Source organism: Ovis aries, chromosome 8 (assembly GCF_016772045.2).
Source record: "Ovis aries strain OAR_USU_Benz2616 breed Rambouillet chromosome 8, ARS-UI_Ramb_v3.0, whole genome shotgun sequence".
Taxonomy (NCBI): Eukaryota; Metazoa; Chordata; class Mammalia; order Artiodactyla; family Bovidae; genus Ovis; species Ovis aries.
In genome coordinates, this window is record NC_056061.1 from 26,336,558 (window position 1) to 26,362,757 (window position 26,200).

The 26,200-nt window shown below is 34.3% G+C and overlaps 1 protein-coding gene across 9 annotated transcripts in view; it reads left to right on the forward strand.

Annotated features, from left to right (window-relative positions):
• The window catches only part of REV3L (REV3 like, DNA directed polymerase zeta catalytic subunit), a 174,684-nt gene that overhangs the window by 89,572 nt on the left and 58,912 nt on the right, over positions 1-26,200 (forward strand). For 5 of the 9 annotated variants that reach the window (XM_027972360.3, XM_027972361.3, XM_060419489.1 and 2 more), the window contains exons 10-16: positions 1,377-1,496; positions 4,125-4,362; positions 10,320-10,462; positions 11,119-15,289; positions 18,459-19,372; positions 21,146-21,225; positions 22,537-22,662. In XM_027972360.3, the coding sequence (XP_027828161.2) occupies positions 1,377-1,496; positions 4,125-4,362; positions 10,320-10,462; positions 11,119-15,289; positions 18,459-19,372; positions 21,146-21,225; positions 22,537-22,662 (5,792 nt within the window). The remainder of the gene's footprint in view (positions 1-1,376; positions 1,497-4,124; positions 4,363-10,319; positions 10,463-11,118; positions 15,290-18,458; positions 19,373-21,145; positions 21,226-22,536; positions 22,663-26,200) is intronic. The other 4 variants (XM_027972362.3, XM_060419486.1, XM_060419490.1 and 1 more) reach the window with 1 other exon arrangement.

Sequence of the window (26,200 nt, forward strand, 5' to 3'; positions counted from 1 at the left end):
GAAGGCTTTCAGCTTTTCACCATTGAGTACTATATTGGCTGTGTATGTGTCATAGATAGCTTTTAGTATGTTAAAGTATGTTTCCTCTATACTCACTTTTGTAAGGGTTTTAATCATGAAGGGATGTTGAATTTTATCAGATACTTTTTTCTGCATCTATTAAGATGATCATATGATTATTATCTTTTCTTCGCTTTTGATGTGGTAGATCATATTGACTGATTTATGTATGTTGAACCATACTTTAGACCCTGGGATGAATCTTATTGTTCATGGTATATGATCTTTCTAAGTGTTGTTGGATTCAGTTTTCTCATATTTTGTTTGTATATCTATATTCATCAAAGATACTGCCCGTAATTTTTGGGTTTTTTTGATAGTGTCTTTGTGTAGTTTTGGTATCAGGGTAGTGGTGGCTTCATAGCCTATCTTTGGAAGTGTTCCTTCCTCTTCAGTCTTCTGGAAGAGTTTGAGAAAAATTAGTATAAGTTCTTCTTTATATGGTTGGTAGAATTTGCCTGTGAAACCATCTGGTTCTGGACTTTTGTTTGTAAGGAGTTTTTTTGTTGTTGTTGTTGTTGTTTTTAATTACATTTCTTTCTAGTGATTGGTTGGTCTGTTTAAGATCTATTTCTTCTAGATTCAGTTTTGGAGAGCTGTATGTTTCTACAAAGTTATCCATTTCTTCTAGATTTTCTAATTGTTCATGGTATTGTCTTACAGTTTTTTTGTTTCTGTGATATCAGTTGTGATTTCTCCTCTTTGATTTCTTACTTTATTTGGGTCTTCTCTCTTTTTTTCTTGGTGAGCCTGGCCAGAGGTTTGTCAATTTTGTTTACCCTTTCAAAGAACCAGCTGTTAGTTTCATTGTTTTGTTTTGTTTTCCTAGTTTTTTGAATCTCTCTCTGTTCCCTCCCTCATCTTTATTACCTCCTTCCTTCTGCTGACTTTAGGTTTTGTTTGTTCTTCTTTTTCCAGTTCTTTTGGGTAGTGGATTAGATTGCTTATTTCAACTTTTTTTTTTTCCCTTAAAGAAGGCCTATATCACTATGAACTTCCCTCTGAGAACTTGTTTTACAGATTTTAATGTGCAGTGACTTTATCAGGGTAATATAACTGTACAAACTGGATACTTGATTTAGTGAGGAGATTGTAAACATTTAGTGATCACAGTTTCAGGGTTTTGTTTTTTTATCTGTGTGGTTAGATTTCCTGTGGCTTTCATTAAGTTTATTATGTTTTTATTTAACATATCACTAACACTTCAAAATTTTAAATAGGTTTACATTGTAATGTTTTCTGATTTAAACAAATTGTAAGCAATTTCAGATTTAGGTCATTTACTTTAATGTTTTTGTATTCTTTGTCTTCTTAAGGTCACACTAGACCCAAAGTGGAGGAAGCTCTTATTAATGAAGAAGCGATTTTGAACCTCATGGAAAACAGTCAGACTTTTCAGCCTTTGACCCAGAGACTGAGTGAGTCAACAGTTTTCTGTAAGCAACTATTCTGTCATAAATTTTCAGTATGTTAAATCAACAAAAGTGCACATATCAGGTAGTATTTTTTCTTTTATTTGAAGAGGTTAAAGTTGCATGTTGAATAAATTCTTACTCAGTATAGAATGAAATCTTGCATTGAGAAGTGTAGTTTCTGTTTTTGTTTTCCATACAGCTTTTTCTGTTAAATAGTTAGAAAAGAAAATAATTCTTTTTTTCTTAACTTCACTTTGGTTGGAAGAGAACTGTATTGCTTTAAGGAGAAATGTGTTTATTTTGAATTAAAATTCTTCAAAGTTAAGTACATTAATAAAATACCATGATTGATTCTTTCTTAATAAGTCTCAGAAATTTCCCTGGACAACACCTTTCAAGCTATTAATTCTTGACTAGCATAGGATATAACAGTTATTTCTGAGTATCTTTACATTTCCATAAATGCATTTTCATTAATATTATAAGCCATTTACTAGATTTCATTTCAGTAATTTACTCTAAATTACTGATATCTTTTTCAGAAATGTTTTTAAATTTTCATTGCAAAAAGTGAAATATCACTGAACTTCCTGCATCTTGTTTTGCTTGGTAAAATGATTTTATGTTTCTTGCTCACTTTGTTTTTCCATTCTTACTATATCAAATGAGGTATAGCTTTAAATGTGATCCTACCCCTCCACAGTATCTTCTCTCTGTTATTTACATTTCATTTGAGTGGAAGATTAATTCATTGACTAGGGACAATATCAAAATTACTGTACACAGTCATATTTCAAGAACATTTTATATGGAGGTAGGTAACTTTTTTCTTCTTTAAATGAATGACATGACATATATAGAAAGAAATGCTCCAAAGACCACATCTAAAAATTAATTTGAAGTTTATAAATAAAATGTTTTATTTCTCTGAGTAAATAAATGTTATATGCCTAAATTATATTTTAGTTATAAAAAGACAGTTAAAGAAATTGAAAAAGAGGAAGGTGTATTCTTATTTCATCATACTAAGTAAATAAAATGTATCACCAGCTGATATAATTTTCACTTATCTAAAGTTGCAAAAAATGCAGTCTCAATGTTAGTCAAAGATCTGAGTCAAATATATATAAATCATTTGCTAATATTAAGTTTTTAAAAAGTATGTCAGGAAAAATAGACTGCAATCTAGGTTTAAGAAATGGATTTTTGCCAAAATAGCCTCTATAAGCAAATATCTTGAATTTTGCCTTATATTTGGTAGCATGATGAACTAGTTTCTTCATTGTCAACAAAGAAAACCTGAAACTTTTCCCATTTACTAAACTATTATATTTTACAGAGAAAAAGGTTGTGTACTAGATTGGAACAGCCTCCTTCTTTATGATTTTTTTTAGATAATAACTTTAAATGGGATGCAATTCACATTTTGTAAAACTAACCTCTAACTTGTACAGTTCAGTGGTTGTCAGCATTTCATGTAGTTATGCAATCATTTTCACTCTCTGATCACAGAACATTTTTATCACTCTAAAAAAGAAACCCCATACCCATTTGTAGTTCCTTCTCTTCCCTCCTCTTAGCCTCTGGCAACTTCTAATCTAGAAGTTGCTAGATTTACCTATATAGGGCATTTCGTATAAATGGAATCATATAACCTTTGTTTCTGTATTCTTTTCACTAAGCATAATGTTTTTAAGGTATATATGTTTTCATGTTAAGGTATATATCAGTGCTTCATTTCTTTTTACTACTGAATAATGTTGTATCATATGGATATAAACCATATTTCATTTCTCTGTGCTTCAGTTGATGGATATTTGAGTTGTTTCCACTGTTTTGTCTATTGTGAGTAATGCAGCTATGATTATTCATGTATAGGTGTTCGTGTGGACACATGTTTTCACTTCTTTGGGGTATATACCTACGAATGGAATTACTGGGTCTCCTGGTAACTCTGTGTTTAACATTTTAATAAACTGCCAAACTTTTTTCCCCCAGAGCAGCTGCACCATTGTACAGTTTGACCAGCAGTATATGAGGGCTCCAATTTTTTCACATATTGTCAACACTTGTTATTATCTGTCTTTGATTTTAGCAAACCTAGTGCATATGATGTGATATTTCAGTGGTGGTCTTCAGGAAGTAATGCTATTAATCACTTGTAAAGCTCTCCTGTGTTTTTCAATTACAGGTTTTGTTTGGTTATCCTGTGAGCTAAATAAATCTCAAATGAGGGATAAGGTGTTCACATGTTTCACTTAGCATTAATTCATATATTTTTTATATATTTATTATAATCATTTGTGATTATATTTCATTTAGTGCTCCTCAGCCTTACTTAAGCAGTAAGAGCTTGAGCAGCTTGTTAACATGCAAATTCCTGAGCCTTGCCTCAGAAATTCTAATTCAGTAGATGTGAGATGGTGTCTTAAGAATTTTCTTCTTAATTAGAACACAAAATCATTCTAGTACAGGTGGTCCAAGGGTCACACTTTGATGGAAGAACTATATCAATACATAAATCTCTGTACCAGCTGTATTCTTTCAGCATGTGCCAGCATATATGATTCTTAATGTTTTATATATAATTGATCTGAATTATTTAGAAAATTTAAGTTATTTGTTGGCGATGCTTTACTTGTTTTGTAGTGGACAGTAGTCCTGATGAGGCTCTGGTACATCTTCTTGCTGGTTTGGAAAATGACGGATATCACAGGGGAAGAAATAGGATGCCATCACCATGTCGTCCCTTTGGAAACAGTAAAAATCCTCAAAATAGCGATGATGAAGAAAATGAACCACAGATTGAAAAAGAAGAAATGGAGCTTAGTTTGGTAATGTCTCAGAGATGGGACAGCAATATTGAAGAACATTGTGCCAAAAAGAGGTAACTTTTTAGTTATTTCAGTTCCTTTAATTAATAACTTTCTGTCATTATCAGTGTTCTTTAATCAGAAATTCTTACTGTTATTCGTAATAAAAAGCACCTTATAAACTAAATTGACTTAAATCTCTTTTAAATAGTGCCTTGTTTCTAATGTGGAATAAACTTCATATTCCAAGTGAAATGAACTTTTGGTACATTTAAAAAGATTAAACCTAACTTTTCCCCCATTATTACTGAGGTATAAGACATACATCACTGTATGAGTTTTTGATGTACAGCATAAAGATTTGATTTATGTATATTGTGAAATGATTACCACAGTAGTTTTAGTTATCTCGTAGATACAATAAAAAGAAATAGGGGATATGCGTATGGAATGCAGAAGGATGGCACTGATGAACCTGTTTGTAAGGAAGCAGTGGAGATGCAGACATAGAGAACGGACTTATGGATACAGTGGAGGAAGGAGAGAGTGGGAGGAATTGAGAGAATAACGTGGAAGTCTATACATTGCCATATGTAAAATAGATAGCAAGTGGGAATTTGCTGTGTTCCACCGGGAGCTCAACCCAGTGCTCTGTGACAACCTAGAGGGGTGGGCTGAGATAGGAGATGGGAGGGGTTCAGAAGTGAGGGGACATTTGTAGACCTGTGGGTGATTCATGTTGATGGATGGCAGAGGCCAACACAATATTGTAAAGCAATTATCCTCTAATACAAAGGAAACGAAACAAAAAATGGATTATTTCCTTGTAATTTGAACTGTTATGATTTACCCTCTTAACTTTCATATATGTCATACAGTAATGGTAACTATAGTCACTGTGTTGTACATTACATTACCTAGTCTTATTTATCTTATAACTAGAAGTTTGTGTCTTTTGACCACCTTGCTTAAATTCATGCTCTCCCCGTACACCTAACTTAGAAATCATCTGTTTGTATACACAATATGTGTGTCCTAAATGGGACAAAATAGAAGTGCCTGCTTATCTCAGAAATTGAAAAAAGAAAGCCCACTTTCTGATATTTTGTTGTCAGTTGTATGGAGATGCAACAAATTTCTTTATATTAATTTTGTACCCAGCAACTTTACCACATTCATTGATGAGCTCTAGTAGGTTTTGGTGGTGTCTCTAGGATTTTCTGTATGTAACATCACATCATCTGCATACACTGAGTTTTAATTCTTTTGCAATTTGAATTCTTTTTATTTTTCTTCTCTGATTGTTGTGGCTGAGACTTCCAAAACTATGTTGAATAAAAGTGTCAAGAGTGGGCATCCTTGTCTTGTTCCTGATCTTGGAGGAAATACTTTCAGCTTTTCATCATTGTGTATGGTATTAGGTGTGGGTTTGTCATGAATGGCTTGTATTACGTTGAGGTATGTTCCCTCTGGACTACAACAAACTCTGGAAAATTCTGAAAGAGATGGGAATACAGACCACCTGACCTGCCTCTTGAGAAATCTGTATGCAGGTCAGGAAGCAACAGTTAGAACTGGACATGGAACAACAGACTGGTTCCAAATAGGAAAAGGAGTACATCAAGGCTGTATCCTGTCACCCTGCTTATTTGACTTATATGCAGAGTACATCATGAGAAATGCTGGGCTGGAAGAAACACAAGCTGGAATCCAGATTGCCGGGAGAAATATCAGTCACCTCAGATATGCAGATGACACCACCCTTATGGCAGAAAGTGAAGAGGAGCTAAAAGCCTCTTGATGAAAGTGAAAGAGGAGAGCGAAAAAGTTGGCTTAAAGCTCAACATTCAGAAAACGAAGATCATGGCATCTGGTCCTATCACTTCATGGCAAACAGATGGGAAAACAGTGACAGGCTATTTTTTCAGGCTCCAAAATCACTGCAGATGATGATTGCAGCTGTGAAATTAAAAGACGCTTACTCGGAAGAAAAGTTATGATGAACCTAGACAGTGTATTAAAAAGCAGAGACATTACTTTGCCAACAAAGGTCTGTCTAGTCAAAGCTGTGCTTTTTCCAGAAATCATGTATGGATATGAGAGTTGGACTGTGAAGAAAGCTGAGTGCCGAAGAATTAATGCTTTTGAACTGTGGTGTTGGAGAAGACTCTTGAGAGTCCCTTGGACTGCAAAGAGATCCAACCAGTCCATCCTAAAGGAAGTCAGTCCTGAATATTGGAAGGACTGATGCTGAAACTGAAACTCCAGTACTTTAGCCACCTGATGCAAAGAACTGACTCATTTGAAAAGACCCTGATACTAGGAGAGATTGAAGGCGGGAGAAGGGAACGACAGAGGATGAGATGGTTGGATGGCATCACCAACTCAATGGAGATAAGTTTGAGTAAACTCTGGGAGCTGGTGATGGACAGGGAGGCCCGGCATGCTGCAGTCTATGAGGTGGCAAAGAGTTGGACATGACTGAGTGAACTGATGATGTTCCCTCTATGCCCATTTTCTAGAGTTTCTATCATAAATGGATATTAAATTTTATAAAAGCTTTTATCAAAAGCTTTTTCTGCATCTGTTGATATGATCAGATAGTCTTTATTCTTCAATTTGTTAATGTGGTGTATCACATTGACTTGCGAATACTGAAAAATCCTTGCATTCCTGGGGTAAATCCTACTTGAACGTGGTGTATGGTATTCGATGTATTGCTGCAGTCAGTTTGTAAGTATTTTATTGAGGATTTTTGAATCTAGTTTTATTAGTAATACTAGCCTGTAATTTTCTTTTTATGTGGTTTAGTTTTTGTATCATGATCCTGGTGGCCTCGTAGAATGAGTTTGAGATGATGGCTATTAGCTAAAACTATTGTGGTAATCATTTCACAATGTATGTAAGTCAAACCTTTATGCTGTGCATCAAAAATTCATAGTCGTTTGTGTCAATTATATCTCAATAATGAAAAAACTAAAGTTAGGTTTAATCTCTTTAAATGTTCCAAAATTTTAAATATGACCTCAATCTCATATTTAACTTGCCTTTCTGTACATCTCTATCTGTTGTTAAACTTACCTAGTTTGGGCAGTTTTATTATTTATCTGGAAAGCAAACCACTTTTTTAACTGGTTGGCTTGCTTCTAGTTCTGCTCCCCTGTAATAGGAGTGATAATTATGATCATTAAATGAACACTTCATGGGCATTTACAAAGGTAAGCAGAAAATATGAAGACCCTTTATGAGGTCAACTCATGCTCTACTGTCTTTATATCTTTTCAAAATACGGTTACTTAGGGAAATGCAATAGTCAACTGAGTCTTAATTTTAGCCAGATGTTTAACAAAGTCCTACATAACATCCTTACAGATAAGAAGAATCGTAGTAGTGACTGATTAGATGGGTTCATAGGGAACGTGCGTGATTTTGCATTCAAAAACCACTTAAATGCTTGCTTTGTGCCAAATGTCATGCTTGATTGAATTGAGATTGTCAGAAACATTGGAAATTGATAATTCATTGGATGACAGAATATAGATTCAAAAATATCTTGAAACTGAAAAGATGATGCCTAATAAGGTGTAGGTTTTTTTGTTCAGTCAGTCAGTTTCACAATTATAGACTAGGTAGACCTACAGTTCATTCTAGACTTAACAGTTTCTGTGGGAAAGCCATAAACTGTACTTTATTAAGAGCACAGTAAATCTGTAGTGTATGATTGCCAAAATAGTGAATTTAGTTATTGACTACCAGATGTACCTGAGGTAACATTTATTAGTCTGATAGATTTTGGATTTTATTAGTAAAATAATTAGAGTATTTATTTGATGTATTGAAATCTTGCTGTAATACGTTAGGTTGCTTCTTTTATATTTCAGCAAAGTTTGTTAACTATTTGATATTTTTATTTGCTCGATCGTGTGGCATTAATGAAGCATTTTTCTTATTTCCATGTGTTCTTCTTTTGTCTTTGTTGTTCTTTCATTGTCTTATTTTGATATTGTCCCTTTGATTCTTACCTTCAGTCTATTAGCATTTCTTCTACAGTTTCTTAGACTGTACCTGGTTTAGCTATTTAAATTTTCATGCCCATATTAGGTAGATACGCATTCAAATATGTAACATTCTTGTAAGATCACCATCTTCTTATTCCCAGTAGTGCCAACATGTTTAAAATAATAGGCCTCATTTATCCCATAATGATTTAATGTTCGTGTATTCATTGACTGGATCATTTCTGTGACAATCACCCTGAGGTTAACCTTGGAAAAATATCTTGAACATTTATAAAAGCATATTCGAGAAAGATTGATAGAAGTATAGTATCTAGAATGGGAGTTGTTTAATTTCTGCTCATATATTGGATATTATATTCTGTCCCAAGTACCGTATTTTAAGCATACTGAAAAAGTAAAGAGAAAGAACGCTAGAAGGATTTGTGAGCACTGTCACTTTTTTTTTTAATTAAAAAAAAAATTTTTTTATTTTTACTTTATTTTACTTTGCAATACTGTATTGGTTTTGCCATACATTGACATGAATCCACCACGGGTGTATACAAGCTCCCAATCCTGAATCCCCCTCCCACCTCCCACCCCATATCATCTCTCTGGATCATCCCCATGCACCAGCCCCAAGCATCCTGTATCGAACACAGACTGGCACTTCGTTTCTTACATGATAGTATACATGTTTCAATGCCATTCTCCCAAATCATCCCACCCTCTCCTTCTCCCTCAGAGTCCAAAAGTCCATTCTATACAGCTGTGTCTCTTTTGCTGTCTCGCATACAGGGTCATCATTACCATCTTTCTAAATTCCATATATATGTGTCAGTATACTGTATTGGTGTTTTTCTTTCTGGCTTACTTCACTCTGTATAATTGGCTCCAGTTTCATCCATCTCATTAGAACTGATTCAAATGTATTCTTTTTAATGGCTGAGTAATACTCCATTGTGTATATGTACCACAGCTTTCTTATCCATTCATCGCTGACGGACATGTAGGTTGTTTCCATGTCCTGGCTATTATAAACAAGCACTGTCACTTTTAAAGAACAGTGGAAAGAATAGATAATGTTTACTCTAATTAGAAAAGAATTATGAAACGAATGATAAAAATCCCTTCAACTATTTTAAAAGTTATCATGTGGAACATGGCATAGATATGCTACATATGGCTACACAGGACAAAGGCAGAAATGAAAGATTTTTGTATAATATAGGAAGAAAATTATTAACAGTTTGAGCCATTAATAATTGTTATTTGGAAAAGGTTTAATGAGAAAATTATTCTACATATAATAAAGTAAAATTTTCAAGACAAGTGAACGAAAAAGCTGTGGGTAGAAGGTCAGTTTGCCCATCCAGATGGAAGGGAAAATACCAAACTATGATCTAGTGAAAAATGTAAATTTGTAGGAGGTAGAACTTAAGGAGAGTATCCATCTGGACTTCACAGTCCATCTGCATTCCTCAGTAACCCTGATTTTATAGCTCGTGCTGGGAGTGACTCAATACCTGTACTGCTTCCTAGCCTATCTATCTGACCCCTTTTATTTTCTCTTTCAGCCCTGACCTGAATACCCCCTTGCCTGTCTTTTTGTTTTTTCCAATCATAATGTAATAATTGTATATCTATGGAGACTTCTTAGAATATCCCAAGATGCCACCTTTTAGAAATTACTCACCTAAGCTGTTATATGTGTATATTGAATGATAAGATAAAGGGGACAATATAAGGAAGAACATAACTAGCTATAGTAATCCAGGATATTGTGGAGCTATGAATATAGGAATGATGGTATCTTCTAGCTTACATGAAAGGGATTGTAAAGTCTATTTACAGTAACTTTTGATGGGGCATGATACCAAAGCAAAGTAAATTTGCTTTTCTTTTTAAAGTTTTAATTTTCAGATCTGCTTTGTTCAGTTTTACTATTATAGTGTCAAATTAGGCAAATTATTTGAGTCTGAGATGCTTTTTTCTAATGCTTATACTCACTGATGAATCTTAATATTCCCTAGATCACTGTGCAGAAATACCCATAGAAGCTCAACAGAAGAAGAAGATTCATCTTCAGAAGAAGAAATGGAATGGAGTAATAACAGTTTGCTTCTAGCCAATCTTTCTATACCTCAGTTAGATGGAACTGCCGATGAAAATAGTGGTAAGTAAACTAATCTGCTGTGAGCATTTTGTTATTTAGGGGCTGGAAATATATTTGATTTTGAAAAATATAATCACACACTCTACACAGTTGGCTAAGTGAGACTATGACAATACTGTTGGATTTTGTCCTTCTCAAAGATGTTTTCTTTTGAGAGAATGTAGATAAAGTATGTCTTTTCTCATTTCTAAGAGGATAGCTTTTATTAATCATTGATTAGGGCTTTATAAACTTCAATCAGTTTATTGTAACATTTAAGCATAGAAAACTATAAGAAATATGCTTAGCTTATTTAAAGTGATAATGCAAAAAGAGAGTGATAATGCAAAGATGTGTGTTATTTTATGGAAACTTTCCAAGGCAATGAGATTTTTCCCCTTATTCTCTCAAAAAGCATGAATATTGATACCATCTGTTTTTAATCAAAGGCATGTGTTCAAAATAATGACTAATAGTCAAATGTAACTATCTCTTGATTATTCAGATTGAGATATCATCCTAATGATAAAAACAACCTTTCTGTTGAGTTAACTATTTCAAACATACAAATGTAATTTCATATAATTTCTTTCATGGTGATAGCATCATGATATAGGAAAATATTTTAAAAATTGGAAGAGTTGAAGTTAAGCAAATTCTTTTTTCCCTCATTTCAGACAATCCACTGAACAATGAAAATTCTAGAACCCACTCTTCTGTGATTGCAACAAGCAAGCTATCAGTAAAACCTTCCATCTTTCACAAAGATGCTGCTACATTAGAACCCCCATCTTCTGCTAAGATTACCTTTCAGTGTAAACACACAAGTGCCCTTTCTTCCCATGTTTTGAACAAGGAAGATTTAATTGAAGACCTTTCACAGCCAAGCAAACTAGAGAAAAGTCTAGATCATTCAGTCACTTCTTTTACAAATGAAAGCACTTACTCTGTGAAATATCCTGGATCTTTAAGCAGTTCTGTCCATTCAGAAAACTCTCATAAAGAGAGTGGTAAGAAAGATGTCCTCCCAGTATCTTCCTGTGAAAGTAGTACTTTTGATTATGAAGACAGTATTCCACCCGTTACAAGACAAATACCAAGTAGAAAGTATACAAACATTAGAAAAATTGATAAGGATGCCCCTTTTCTACATATGAGCCGTCACACTAATGAAAGTGCATTGGGCAAAACTTCTTTCACCTTTTCTGACTTAAATCATTCAAAGAGTAAATTATCCTCTGAAGGAAATGAAAAAGGAAACAGCACAGCTCTCAATAATTTATTCCCTTCATCATTAAGTGAAAATTGTGAATTGCTGTCTTGCTCAGGGGAAAATAGAACTATGATGCATTCTCTTGATAGCATCGCTGATGAAAGTGGACTAAATAAACTTAAAATTAGATATGAAGAATTTCAAGAACATAAAACAGAAAAACCAAGCCTCAGCCAGCAAGCAGCACATTATATGTTTTTTCCCAGTGTTGTTCTCTCTAATTGTCTCAGTAGGCCCCAAAAGCTCTCTCCTGTCACATATAAACTACAACCTGGCAATAAACAGTCCCGGTTAAAAATGAATAAAAAGAAGCTTGCAGGTCATCAAGAGACTTCTACCAAAACTGCTGAGACTGGATCCTCAAAAGATAATTGTATACAAAATAATCCTTGTAATAGTAATAATTCTGAGAAAGATAATGTATTGGCTAGCGATTTAATTAAGGTCACCCGTGGAACTTTTGAAAATAAAACATCTACAGACAGTTTTGTAGACTGTCACTTTGGAGAAGGAACCTTAGAAACTGAGCAGTCCTTTGGATTGTATGGAAATAAATATACCCTTAGAGCCAAACGCAAGGTAAATTATGAGAATGAAGATAGTGAGTCAAGTTTTGTAACACACAACTCAAAAATTAACCTACCTCATCCCATGGAAATTGGTGAAAGTTTAGATGGAACTCTCAAATCTCGAAAACGCAGAAAAATGTCCAAAAAGTTGCCCCCTGTCATCATAAAGTACATTATTATTAATAGGTTTAGAGGGAGGAAAAATATGCTTGTGAAACTAGGAAAAATAGACTCTAAAGAAAAACAAGTAATATTAACAGAGGAAAAAATGGAACTGTATAAAAAACTTGCACCTTTGAAGGATTTTTGGCCAAAAGTTCCTGACTCCCCTGCAACCAAATATCCCATTTATCCATTAACACCAAAGAAAAGTCACAGAAGAAAATCAAAACATAAGTCTGCTAAGAAAAAAACTGGTAAACAACAAAGGACAAATAGTGAAAATATTAGAAGAACTTTGTCTTTCAGGAAAAAACGGTCACATGCTATTCTTTCTCCTCCCTCACCATCTTATAATGCTGAAACCGAAGACTGTGACTCAAATTATAGTGATGTTATGTCTAAACTAGGTTTTCTTTCTGAGAGAAGCACAAGTCCCATAAACTCTTCTCCACCTCGCTGCTGGTCTCCCACAGATCCAAGAGCTGAAGAAATTATGGCTGCTGCCGATAAAGAAGCAATGCTTTTTAAGGGTCCTAACGTATATAATAGTAAGACTGTTAATTCCCGTATAGGAAAAAATAGCCGAGCAAGAATGCAGGTTAAGAAATCAAAAACAAAGCTTGTTAATCCCTCTACAGTTTCTAAGAAAAGGAACAAACGAAATCAGACAAATAAACTAGTGGATGATGGAAAAAAGAAACCAAGAGCAAAACAGAAACGAAAAACGAATGAGAAGAGTACACCAAGGAAGCACGCGACACTGAAGGATGAGACACTGAAATCTCAAGCTGGCCCTGACGTTCAGTTTGTGCTGAAACATCAGAATGTGCCCGAGAGCTCAGATAATTCTGGAGGCTCCCAACTACTTTTTAAACAGAAAGATGTGTCATTAATGGGCTCTGGTATAGATCATCCTCTTTCTGCTCCTGTCCCCACTGGAATTCATGCACAACAGAATTTATCTGGCTGCTTTTCTTCTTTCCTAGAAAGCAAGAAACCTATAGATTTGCAGGCCTTCCCCAGTTCACGAGATGATTTGAATTCTTCTGTTGCTTGTAGTTCTTTAGGACCTGCAATCTCAAAAATTAATGTTCAGCGGTCTCATTGTCAAAATAGTATGTTTACTCTAAAAGAATCAAGCTTGATTCAAAAAAATATATTTGACCTTTCAAACCATTTGTCTCAGGTAGCACAGAATACACAGATGTCTTCTGGTATAATGTCTCCAAAGATAGAAGAGAATGCAAATATACAAAAAAGCTATTTGTCATCTCTTGGAAAGTTAAATGAATATCGTAATTCCCTAGAATCAAAGCCAGACCAGACGTATGCCCCTAATTTTTTGCATTGCAAAGATAGTCAGCAGCAGATTATGTGCATGGCAGAACGTTCAAAGCACAGTGAAACTTGTTCTCCAGGAAATGCAGCTTCAGAGGAAAGTCAGATGCCTAATAATTGCTTTGTAACTTCTTTGAGAAGCCCAATCAAACAAATAGCTTGGGAGCAAAAACAAAGGGGTTTTATTTTAGACATGTCAAACTTTAAACCTGAAAGGGTAAAGCAAAAGCCATTGTCAGAAGCGGTTTCACAAACCAAAGCACTTTCTCAGTGTAGGAATCGAAATGTGTCAGCACCTTCAGCCTTTGGTGAAGGACAGTCTGGACTGGCAGTTCTAAAAGAATTGTTGCAGAAAAGACAACAGAAAGCACAAAATGCAAATAGTATACAAGACCCGTTATCTAATAAACAGCAGCCAGACAAAAATATCTCTCTTTCCCTTGAGCATAACAAATCAGTTAAACGAACACGATCAGTAACATCTCCAAGAAAACCTCGAACTCCCAGAAGTACAAAACCTAAAGAAAAAATTCCCAAACTTCTTAAAGTAGACTCTCTAAATTTACAAAACTCTGGCCAATTGGATAACTCCCTGTCAGATGATAGTCCCATCTTCTTTTCAGATCCAGGTTTTGAAAGTTGTTATTCACTTGAAGATAGCTTGTCCCCTGAACATAATTATAATTTTGATATTAATACAATAGGTCAAACTGGATTTTGTAGTTTTTATTCTGGAAGTCAGTTTGTCCCGGCTGATCAGAATTTGCCTCAGAAGTTTCTAAGTGATGCAGTTCAGGATCTTTTCCCAGGACAAACTGTAGAAAAAACTGAGTTTTTAAGTCATGATAACCAGAAATGTGATGAAGACAAACATCATGCCTCAGACTCAACCGCATGGATTCGATCTGGTACTCTAAGTCCTGAACTATTTGAGAAATCAGCCATAGAGAGCAATGAGAATCATCGCAACAATCAGTGGAAAAATACCTTTCATCCTCTAACATCTAGGTCTAATTCAATCATGGAGACTTTCTGTATCCAGCAGTCAGAGAACTGTCTAAATGAAAAATCCAGATTAAATAGGAATTCAATAAGCAAGGAAGTGTTTCTTAGCCTCTCACAGCCGGGCAGTTCAGACTGGATTCAAAGTCATACCAGAAAAGAAATGGGGCAGTCTCTCGATGCAGTCAGTACTTCTTTTACTACAATACTGTCCTCCCCTGACGGTGAACTCGTAGATGCAGCCTCTGAAGATTTAGAATTGTATGCTTCAAGAAACACTGATGTGTTGACACCAACTCCGGATAGTTCACCAAGGTCTACCAGCTCTCCCTCGCAATCTAAAAACGGCAGTTTTACCCCTCGAACTGCTCACATTCTGAAACCACTTATGTCCCCACCAAGTAGGGAAGAAATTATGGCAACTTTGTTGGATCATGACCTTTCAGAAACCATTTACCAAGAACCGTTTTGCAGTAATCCTTCTGATGTACCAGAAAAGCCCAGGTAATCAAAATTCTTTTTCCCCTTGGGTCACTCTGAATCATTATAATGTATGTAACAAAATTTGATAACTGACTACTACTTTCTCTGTGATACTGTATTTGTAAGTATATCATTATGAAAACAATTTTGTAGTTATGGACATATTAAAAGAATTCACAAACTGGATGGATGGTTGTACCCAGAGAAATTTATTTAAGTTGATCAGTGTTGGTCTTGGATCTGCTATTTTGCACTGCATCAACATTAAAGGATTAGAGACTGTCTATCACACGATGCCAAGAAGGACATCATAATACTTTTATAGTATCATTTAAAGATGGTATTTATTTCTAAAGTGTTCTAAAGTGGTAAGCTTTCATAATTTTAAGAAGAACTTTTTTTAAAAAAATGTTTGAAAATAAGCATACCTATGTTTTAAATACTGTTAGGATATTTCTCTAAATGAAGATTATTTTAGGTTGTTTCTGTTACGTACACTCTCTTTTCATATTGCCAGCATCTTCATTCATATTGTTACTGTTGTTTGTACATTGATTAGCGGTACAAGATGGACTTTGATTCCCCTCATCTCTTCTTTTAAGAATCTTTTCAGAAAAGTGATAAACAGAGAGACAGATCCGTGCACACACACAGTCAGTAGCAAAAGGTGAAGGTTTATAAATAGACCACAGCCCTGGCCTATTTATAAACCAGTAGTTAAGTAGGTATCCTGTCCTGCCTGCATCACCAAGGTAGAACATACCTGATAAGAGCTAAATTGGGGGACAAGGCTTAATCCAGGAAGTTTAAGGGATGGCTTTTGGCCCTGCCTCTGTGTGTTTGATCCTGTTTACCTAATCAGTTGCAGAGAGAGGCAGTTCATTTCAGCCATCCAGTCAGAAGCAGAGCAGAATTGCCAGGACTGCTGAGGCAGACCCTGCTTAATCTAAATGATGGAAAGAGATAGGATGTGCCAGCAAAGGCAAGAGGCCACACTGCATGTATGCACTGACCTTGAGCAGCCCTGTGTTCCTTACCCTACTGAGACAGTGAATGCCAAGCTTTTTACCCAGCAGATAAGCAGTAATTTCTGCAAGAGTCCATTTAAGAAAGGGGTGAGAAAAAGTGATCAGAAATACAGAGTAGAAGTTCCCTCCTCTAAGGATTTGAAGTGAAAGTTAGAAAATCCCTCACCCTCCTTCACCCCCGCACTGCCTGGCACATAGTTTCGCTGTTCTTTCGTGCCTCGTACCCACATTTGGTTTTTTTTAACATGAATGGAACTCTTCATTTCACTGTCAGAATATATGAACGTTTGTTCCTTAGCCATTAATTTCCATCATTTTGGGGACTTTAACTTTACCAGTAGTGATTATGGTATATTTTTTCATCTGTATTTTCTTCCTTAGCCTTGCACATCTTCTTAATTCTTAGTTAACTTATCATGTCCTAGTCATTTACTCTGTTACTATTAATTGTTGTCCAACTTTGGTGCTTGTTCTGCAGCTGAAATAAAAGGATATGATAGTCATTATATTTGAAATTTGTACCCTATACAGAGTTTTCTAATTAAAAACTATGTATTCACTGTAGAAAATTTAGGAAAAGAAGAAGTAAAAATGACACCATTTCTCTACTTAGTAACAACCATTATAATATTTTATAAAGTTTTCATTTTTAAGTATAGTTTTTATTTTGTTTTATTGATGTGTTCTTACTGTAGTCACAATATTATGTTGAAATTGATTCACTCACCATTATAATGTAGACATTTGCCAAATTTATGATTGTCTTGAAGTGTCATTTTAAATGACTGCATAATATTCTATCACATGCATATTGCTAGACAGAAACGTTGTTCTCTGTTTGGCTACTATAGAGAATTATGTGATACCTTCATCATAAAGCATTTCTTATATTTTGGAGTCTTTACTTAAAACTCTCAAAATATGATGACTGAAAAATTTAAGGCTCTTGATACATATTACAGCATGCTGCTGACAATATCCAAGAAAGCTGAACTTACCACACCTCAGCAATTTTTGCTTATCTTTTACTTCATTGTGATCTCTGTATTATTAATATTAGAGTTGGGTATAGTCACATATGTGTACTCATTTCCTTCGATAACAATAATTCTCCTAATTTTTCATAAAGCTGCAAGGTAGGTGCAGGGAACGTGCTAGTCCTGATTATGGAGTTAACTAGTGGAGCTAGAATCTTTCCACGTGTCGGGGAAAGGAAATGTGGTAACTCTGGTGCTGTTCCTGCAGCTCCAATCAAAAATTAAGAATTCAGTTCATTGAGTTTTATCTAGAAAGTGACCAGGTCATTTGGGAAATCATGCCCTACAAAAAGTAATTGAAGAAACTAAGAATGATCTTCATACTCATGAAAGAGGTACCATGAAGAAGAAAAAGTAATATTATGTTGCTGCAGAAGGCATAAATACATGACGTGTGGATATGTTAGAGAAGGAAATTTAGCTTAATACTTACAGTAACTATTAGAAGCTAAGCCAGGTTTCCTTTTAAGTAGTGATCCTTCACATACATTAGTAGCATTTAACCTATATGCACCCTGCCAACTGCTAAGTTCTTACGTTAGTATTAACCTTTTTCATGTAAAGGGGAGAAAGAATTACGGCAGTTTACATCAATTGTGAGTGACTTTTGTAATGTTTGAGGGAATTTGGCAGGGTATAAAGACTTGTTTGAACTGACAGGCTTTGCTAGACTGCTGCATAGAGAGTAGAGAATGTATAAAGAGGTTATAGATAAAATCTGGGGTATAGTCTCTGATGGTAAATTCTTCCAGCATTTTTATTCTTATATGGTGACAGTGGAAAGTTATTTAAGATGAATAGAGGAAAGGAATCGGATGTGTCTGTACCATCTCCTTGAAAAGACTTCATTGGACACTTTCCTTGGTATTGATGATACCTTCTAAAGGAAGTTAATTTAGTAGTCATATACCTGTTAGAAAAAGCATATTGAGACTAAAGATAGAATGTACCTGCATAAAATATATGTTTGTGGAGGTTGGGGCATAGGATGTGGAAAGGGAAGAAAAAAATAGGCATTTTTAAAACTCCAAAAAGAACTTTTAAAAATCTCTAAGTTAAGGAGTTAAATATTTTGGTAATTTTTCTTTGAGACAAAACAGTTGTTCTAAAATATGTTGTTTATAGGGAGATCGGTGGACGGCTTCTCATGGTAGAAACTCGACTTCCAAATGATCTGGCTGAGTTTGAGGGAGACTTTTCTTTGGAAGGACTTCGTCTATGGAAAACAGCCTTCTCAGCAATGACTCAAAATCCAAGACCTGGGTCACCCCCTCGCAATGGCCAAGCAGTTGTCAATAAAGGATCAAGTAATAACCGTAAAATGGCTGAAGATAAAAAAATAGTGATCATGCCTTGCAAATGTGCCCCAAGTCGACAACTGGTTCAGGCATGGCTTCAAGCCAAAGAAGAATATGAACGTTCCAAGAAACTGTCTAAAATGGAGCCAACTGGAGTTGTAAAATCTGCTGAAGACTTCAGCTCTTCAGTTAATCCAGATGACAGACCTGTAGCGCCTCCAAAAATGGATACAACTCCACATATACTCCCCACTATAGCACATACCAAGGAAGATGTTGACAATTCTCAGATTGCTTTACAAGCGCCAACCACAGAATGCCATCAGACTGCAAGTGAAAGTCAGACGCTGCCACTAGTTGCTTCTGCAGGTGATGCTGAGAAAGATCAGGATGATGACGATGACTGTTTTATTAGTTATAGCTCTCCTGATTCTCCAGCAATTCCCCCTTGGCAACAGGCAGCATCCCCAGACTCCAAAACATTAAATGGAGATGACAGACCCTCATCACCAGTAGAGGACCTACATTCTCTGACTATTGAGAACTTATTAAAGCCCATAAAAGATGGTGTACAGAAGAGCCCCTGTGCTGAGCCCCAGGAGCCTCTAGTGATATCCCCAATTAATGTTAGGACAAGAACTGAGATACGTGAATCACTTTGCCTTCATAGCACACCAATCATACAGAGAAAACTCCTAGAAAGGCTTCCTGAGGCAACTGGCCTTAGCCCTTTGTCAACAGGTAAGTTTAGAAATAACAGAAAGTCACCATAGAGCTCTTCAGATACAAGAAATGAAAGCAGCATTGACTATGTAATGAAAATCAGAGCTTTTTAAATGTAATTTTAGCTCAGCTAGTGAGAGGTTATTGTTATTTTATCATATCTTAGATATCATCACATGGTAACTTTATCTTTCTGCTGTGGAATATACTCACATCTGTTTCCATCCTTTCTTCTTGCCTTCTGGGTAAAATGTAGGAGCCCTCTCAGAAACCTTATCTTCTTCTCAACTTAATTTTTCCTACTGGCTTTGATATATATCCAGATATTTCCCTCCCTGTAAAATAGAAAACCAAACACCTGTCTTGACCTTCCATCTTTTAGCCTCTACCCTTTTTCCTCTCATTTAAAGCCAAATTTCTTAAAAGATCTCTCTAATTTAACAGCTCTATTGCTTTACATCCTACTCATTTGTCAGCCCACTCTAAACTGGATTCTGCCCCCATCAGTTCACCAGTATGGATCTTGTGAAGATTCTCTGTAATCTTCATGTAGCTAAAGCCAGTGGATGTTTTTCAGTCTTTCTGTCACATGCCCTCCAAGCAGCCATTGTTCTTATGACCGCACCTTCCTTCTCAGAGCTGCTTCTCCCTTTGGCTTTACCCCGACTCCTCTGTTTCTTCCCACTTGCTTTCCTTTGAAGTTTACCTCACATTCTCAGTTATTACCTAAATATTGTAGTTTATTAAGGCTTAGCCTTAAGCTTTCTTTACTCTGTTCTCTCAATGACCTAGTTCCTGCCCACCGAATTGATAATTCACAAATTTAAATTTCCAGTTCAGAATTCTCTTTTAAGCTTCAGAACGCTATATGCAGCTACCTTTGGCATTTCTACTTGAATGCACAAAAGCACCACAAGGTCAGTATTTTTTAAACTTAGTTTATGATCTCATTGCATCCATTCACTACCAGTCACCTAGCACACTTTATACACACACATACATGCCCACACTTTGAAAACTATTCCTTATTTGAATGGACAGTACCACGAGTTCTTCTGTCACTGAGTTACACAGGTCAGAAATAGTGGTCTTATTTATAATAGCACCTGATTCCCTCACTGCCCATCCTGTGGTTTTCACACTTCTTTGTTTCCTAAATTACCCAAAACCCTCTACCTCTGTCTCTGGTACTACCAAGCCCTCATCTCTCACCTGGGCTTCTACCCTAGCCTTCTTATTCACCCTTAACAATTTCCAGTTTTTTTGTTTGGTAATCAGGGAAAATTCCCACTCTTTTCCTAGTTAATTTCTATTCTTTCTTTGGATTTTAGCTCAAAAAAGCTCTCCTAATTCCCTGACTAGATAAAATTTCTCAATTATCTTCTGCTTTGTTGTACTTAGCCCAGTTATAATTTTACTTTTCTATATGTATTTGATCAATGTCTGATTCTCTCTCTAGACCTCACAAGGGTACAGATTATTTTTTTCTTCATCTTCATAAATACTTGATAAGTCAGTGAATAAATGGATTAAATGATTCCCTAGGGTAATAACTGAGGAATAAAATCTAAACATTTTTATTTAATAGTACAAATATTAAAAGTTATTTTAGTGTGGGAATCACAGGTTGGAATCAGTTTCATTTTTAAATTGTGAAATCTTTGTGAAGATTTTATAGGACAGTACTCATGAATGGTACCTAAGAGTTGAAACAACAAAAATTTAAAAAAAAACAAAACACAGAAGCAGGCAATGTTGATTTGATGTTAAATATAAAATTTCTTTCTGCAGAACCAAAAACCCAGAAATTGAGTCATAAGAAAGGAAGTAATACTGACGCTCTTAGAAGAGTACTCTTAACACAAGCAAAGGTAACTATGCTAAACATATTTAAAGATCAGTGGAAGATCCTTTCTTATTCTTGGATTTCAGTTAGATAATTGATAACTTTGTGTCTCAATTTTTTAATAATTTTATTATATTTTTGCATCATTTATTTACATGTCTTTGAGACAACAAGAAATTGCCTAATTAAAAAAAATTTTTTTTGTTGTTGGGATCTAAAAGATTCTTATATGTAAATACAAATATTACAGAGAAAGTGAATATGATAGCCAAAATGTGGATTATGAGGATACAAATACATTAACTGATTACTGGCAAAATCAGAACAATCCAATGACAGCAGAGCTCAAGTAAGTGATTTTGATCCCACCAAAAGTATATCCTTTTTCTCGGTTTATTACTTTTTTCTCAAATAGAGCAGTATTGATTTTTCAGTTCATTTTGCTAGATATCAAAGGAAAGCAACATTATTTATTACCAAAACTCTGAAAAATCATAAATGTCTTTATTCAGATACTAAAAATTGTTGTAATGCTTAACTGGAAATACATGGTTATGTGAAAAAAGTATGCATTAGACATGTATCCTTAGAAATATATGATAGAGATCACTTCTGTATTGGCCACTTCTCATAAATATCATTAACTATATAAAATATATTTTAGTATTTGTATTTTGAGATTACAAATGCTTTTTAAAACTATCATTTTTAAATCAGTATTGAATTAAAAGTCATATATATTAAAAACAAGTATGAGTATACTATGAACATAAATCAACACTTTCAGGAAAATGATTAATGGATTTGGAAATCAGAATATATATTTTTTTATTTAAAAAAAATAGATTCTATTCTTTCTAACCCCTTGAAAATTATACTTTAGTTTATCTTTCAGATACATGTTGTATTAGGGTAAAATACAAACCCACAGTTTTAAATCTTTTATACATTTTAGCCAGACTACTTGCAAATATATTGCTTGCTTGCTTGCCATATTTCCAAGAAAGGTCAAGATAAATGTCCATGTGGTACAAATGTCAACTCTCTACAAAGCAATTATTTTCCGTATTTGGGGTTTGTAAACTCAAGAATCAATATATAGTTGACTTACAGATTATATCAGATATTTCTACACATACCCAGTCTGGTATCTTGAGTTACTAGCCTGAAAAAAATGCAAATAAAATACTTAGGTTTCTTCTTTTACTTAAGGAGATGGTACTGGTTTATCATGTATTACTAAATGCATAAAGTTATCTAAGCAGAAATAAGTAATCAAAAGAAAGGAAATGATTGCTTATTATTTTTTTCTGGCTCTGTGTGTTTTTTTTAATAGAATCAATTTGCAGCAGTAAATACCCCAAAGAAAGAAACTTCTCAGATTGATGGACCATCCTTAAACAATACTTACGGTTTCAAAGTCAGCATACAAAACTTACAGGAGGCGAAAGCTTTACACGAGGTAAAACTGCAACAGCAAGGACACATACACGCTTTAACTCGTATGTTTTATTCTATGGTACAAGTACAGAAAGTTTTCACAGAGAGAGGACTACATTAAATTCTATACCTATTCATCTTTATCTTGTTCTTGTTATCCTTATTATTTTATGTATTTGTATGAAACAGAAACTTTTAAAGTAGTCATCAGTTATTGAGACTGCTTTGTGGTTTCACAGTTTTCTCAAACCTTATACCTGAAATTTCTAAAAAGAAGCTAAAATTTAGAAAACATTTCTCAGCTATTTGAAACTCTGTATATTACTCTGGGATTGTTATGTTACCATGTTATATCACATCTCAAATGTGATACCTACTTGTATTTTTTGTTTGGTTGACTTAGTGGATTATTGCTTGTACAATTCATTTGTTCATGTAATCTTTATAACCCAGTTATCTTCACAGCACAAACCATATGCAAAGACTAGGAAGCTATCTTGAAAAAAATGTACATTCTTACTGGAGAATATGTATGAATGGTTCACTGTAAATTTATCTGTATTCACTGTTAATTTATCTGTGTTTACTGTAAATATTTCTGTAAAGACACAACTCAGAACATGTCTGATTGGCACAGAGGTGAAATTAGAATATATTTTCATTGTTTATATGTGTGCTGTCGGAATGGTAGCTACTAACATCGTGGTTATTGAGGATTTTAAGTTTGGCTTACATATCTAGGAATGAAATTTTAGATTTCGTTTAAGTAATTTATTTCCATTACAACTTTTGCAGCCTCACTGAGATGTGCCATAAATGTAAAATGCATACTGATTTCAAAGACTTAATTGGAAAAAAGAATATGAAATACCTTATTAGTAATTTTTTATATTGATTACATGTTGAATGGGTAGTTTTGATATATTGACTACATGAAAATATTTTAAAATTAATTTAACCTATTCTTACCTTTTTTAGTGTGAGTACTGGAAAATTTTAAATTATGAGTGTGACTTTCATATTTCTTTTGTTCAGTACTGGTTTATACAGTTTTATGTCTTTGCCCTTATAGCGGAGAATATGATTTTTTTGGTTGGGTTTTTAGTCTCCAGTAGGTTCTGTCTTCTGAGAATTAGATGAGTGACTAAGAAAACTTTAAATATTGTCCTCATTTTTACCCTAACTTTGATCTAAGATTGTTACTTTTTTAGAATTAGATCAGAACATAGTCTACCTAATAGTTTATTTGCACATTTCTTCATTCAGCAGCATTCATTTAGTTCCTGTTTTATATCTGATTCTATACTATCCCCTGAAGCTCCGATAAATTAAGTAACAAGCTCAGGAATGTTTATCTTATCAAGTACACATCCAAAATTCAAAAATTAAAATACTTTGTAAAAAATATTTATTAAAGCAAATGCAATAGACCTTAACAAAAAGACTTGTTGCATTTGATTTTTTTCTGTTATCATCTGAAAAACATATTTTCCTTCTTATACTGTTGTTTTATTCTATGTAACCCTATTTCAGAATCTTGGGCCTTCTTGAAGTTAAAATCTTTTTGAAGGTCTGGCAAGTTGCTCCTAGCTTCCTCACATGCTTTTTGAGTCTCAAGGCACAGTTTCCAAATAGCCACCTGGTGGTCAGATAGGGAATGCACCAAAAAAAAAAAAACTACTGTTCTCTATTCCTTTTACTAGGAAATTGTGCTCCAAGCATTTTTCCTCTTTTCCATTACCCTGGGCTAATCTCTTTCTCTCTTCTACATATAAAGTACTCAGTGCAGAAAAAGTGGTTTGTATTCCCTTTTCTTACCCCCTTCTTTACTGATCACACTCAGTAAATCTCTCCCCATCTCATCATTCCATATGTTAGCTTAAGAAAAAATACCCCTAAGAACTATGATGCATTTTATATTGAGGAGTGAAAAAGCAAAATTGGAGTGTGAAATTTGGCCTACTGTATAAATAAATCAACCTCCAGAACTCTTTTGGCCCAAAATTGTCTTCAGTCTTCTCTAGTTTTTCCACATGTTCCTTCTTTTCTAATTAAACTGATTTTTCGTTTTGTTTAGGTTTAGGGAGGTTTCCATTTTACAATTTTTGGAGATTTGTCTTATTTCATATGCCTTATACATGCATAATTAGTGTTCTTTATATTTTAAAAGTACTTAATAACAAATTTACTGATGAATGCATGCACTATTACATGTACATGGTGAAAAACTTCAAGACAAAAATATTTACATTGAAAAGTAAGCTGCTCTCCCACATGAATTCCCTTCCCCGAAAACAGTAAACAGTTTTGTGTTTTTTGTCTCTTTGCAGACATTTCCTATGCATGTGCTTAACATTTTTTATATATGTGGAAGCATAATACACTCATTTATTGCATTTATCACTGTATTATGGTGATCTTTCCATATTAGGACATATAGATCTGACTCATTCTTTTCAAATTGTTAAAGATTACAGAGTATTCATTCTGTGTAGCATTTATGTATGCCACCTAATTTATTGGCAGTAACCAGTTCCAAACCGATAGAGATTTAGTTTTTTGTTGTTTATAACTTATAAGAACTGAAAACAGTATCATCTTAGTAAGTGCACTTTGTACATATATTTTGGCCACATAGTGTATCTACTGGATACATGTTCAAGAGTAGGTATGCTAGATTGAAGGACATGTCTTGTTTTCAATTGAAATAGTTGATTTACAATATTATATGTTTCAGGTATATAGTGATTCAATATTTTTATAGATGGTACTCCATTTAAAGTTATTATAAAATAATTGCTGTATTTCCTTGTGCTGTACAATATATCCTTGTTGCTTATTTATTTTATACATAATATTTTGTATCTCTTAATTCTCTATCCCATCATGACCTGCCCCCCTTCTTTTCCCAGTGGTAACCACTAGTTTGTTCTGTCCTTATAAAATTTTGATTGATATTATTTAGTTGTCCTCCAGAGATACCTACTAAATTCTACTCCCATCGCTAAGGAGAATTTCTGTATTTACATTTCAACAGATGGCATGCACAATAAATACAAAATATAGATCCTTTATTAAACTAAGGTGACCTGAATAATTGCAGTATTGTAACAGCAGTCTCCTGTTTTCCATTGCCAGATATATGTATATCACTGGTACAGTAATGGCTATAATTCCAGCTATAATCATGAATCCAATCTATCTTTTTTTCTTATCCAGAGTTTATTCTGGATAAGAGAACTGTCTTAGAGAACTAAGTAAGGATTACTGTTAAGCATTTTTATTAGCATAGGAAGTTATGTGTAAAAAGCAAAAATATGACATTTTTGGATTACATGTCAAAGAGAAAATGTGCATGGTCAAAAACCTGGCTGTTGTATAGTTGACATCTTGCAATTCTTATATATAGGAAAGTCTAAGTAACTCTCAGAGAATTAACAAGGAGGAGTTTCAAACTAAAAAGAACTCTTTTGAGTTTAAAATACAGGTAGAACAATAGTTAACTGAATGGAAAGGAAAAAGTAAGAGACTTTGGTTTGAATGTACCTTTTGGCCTAGTC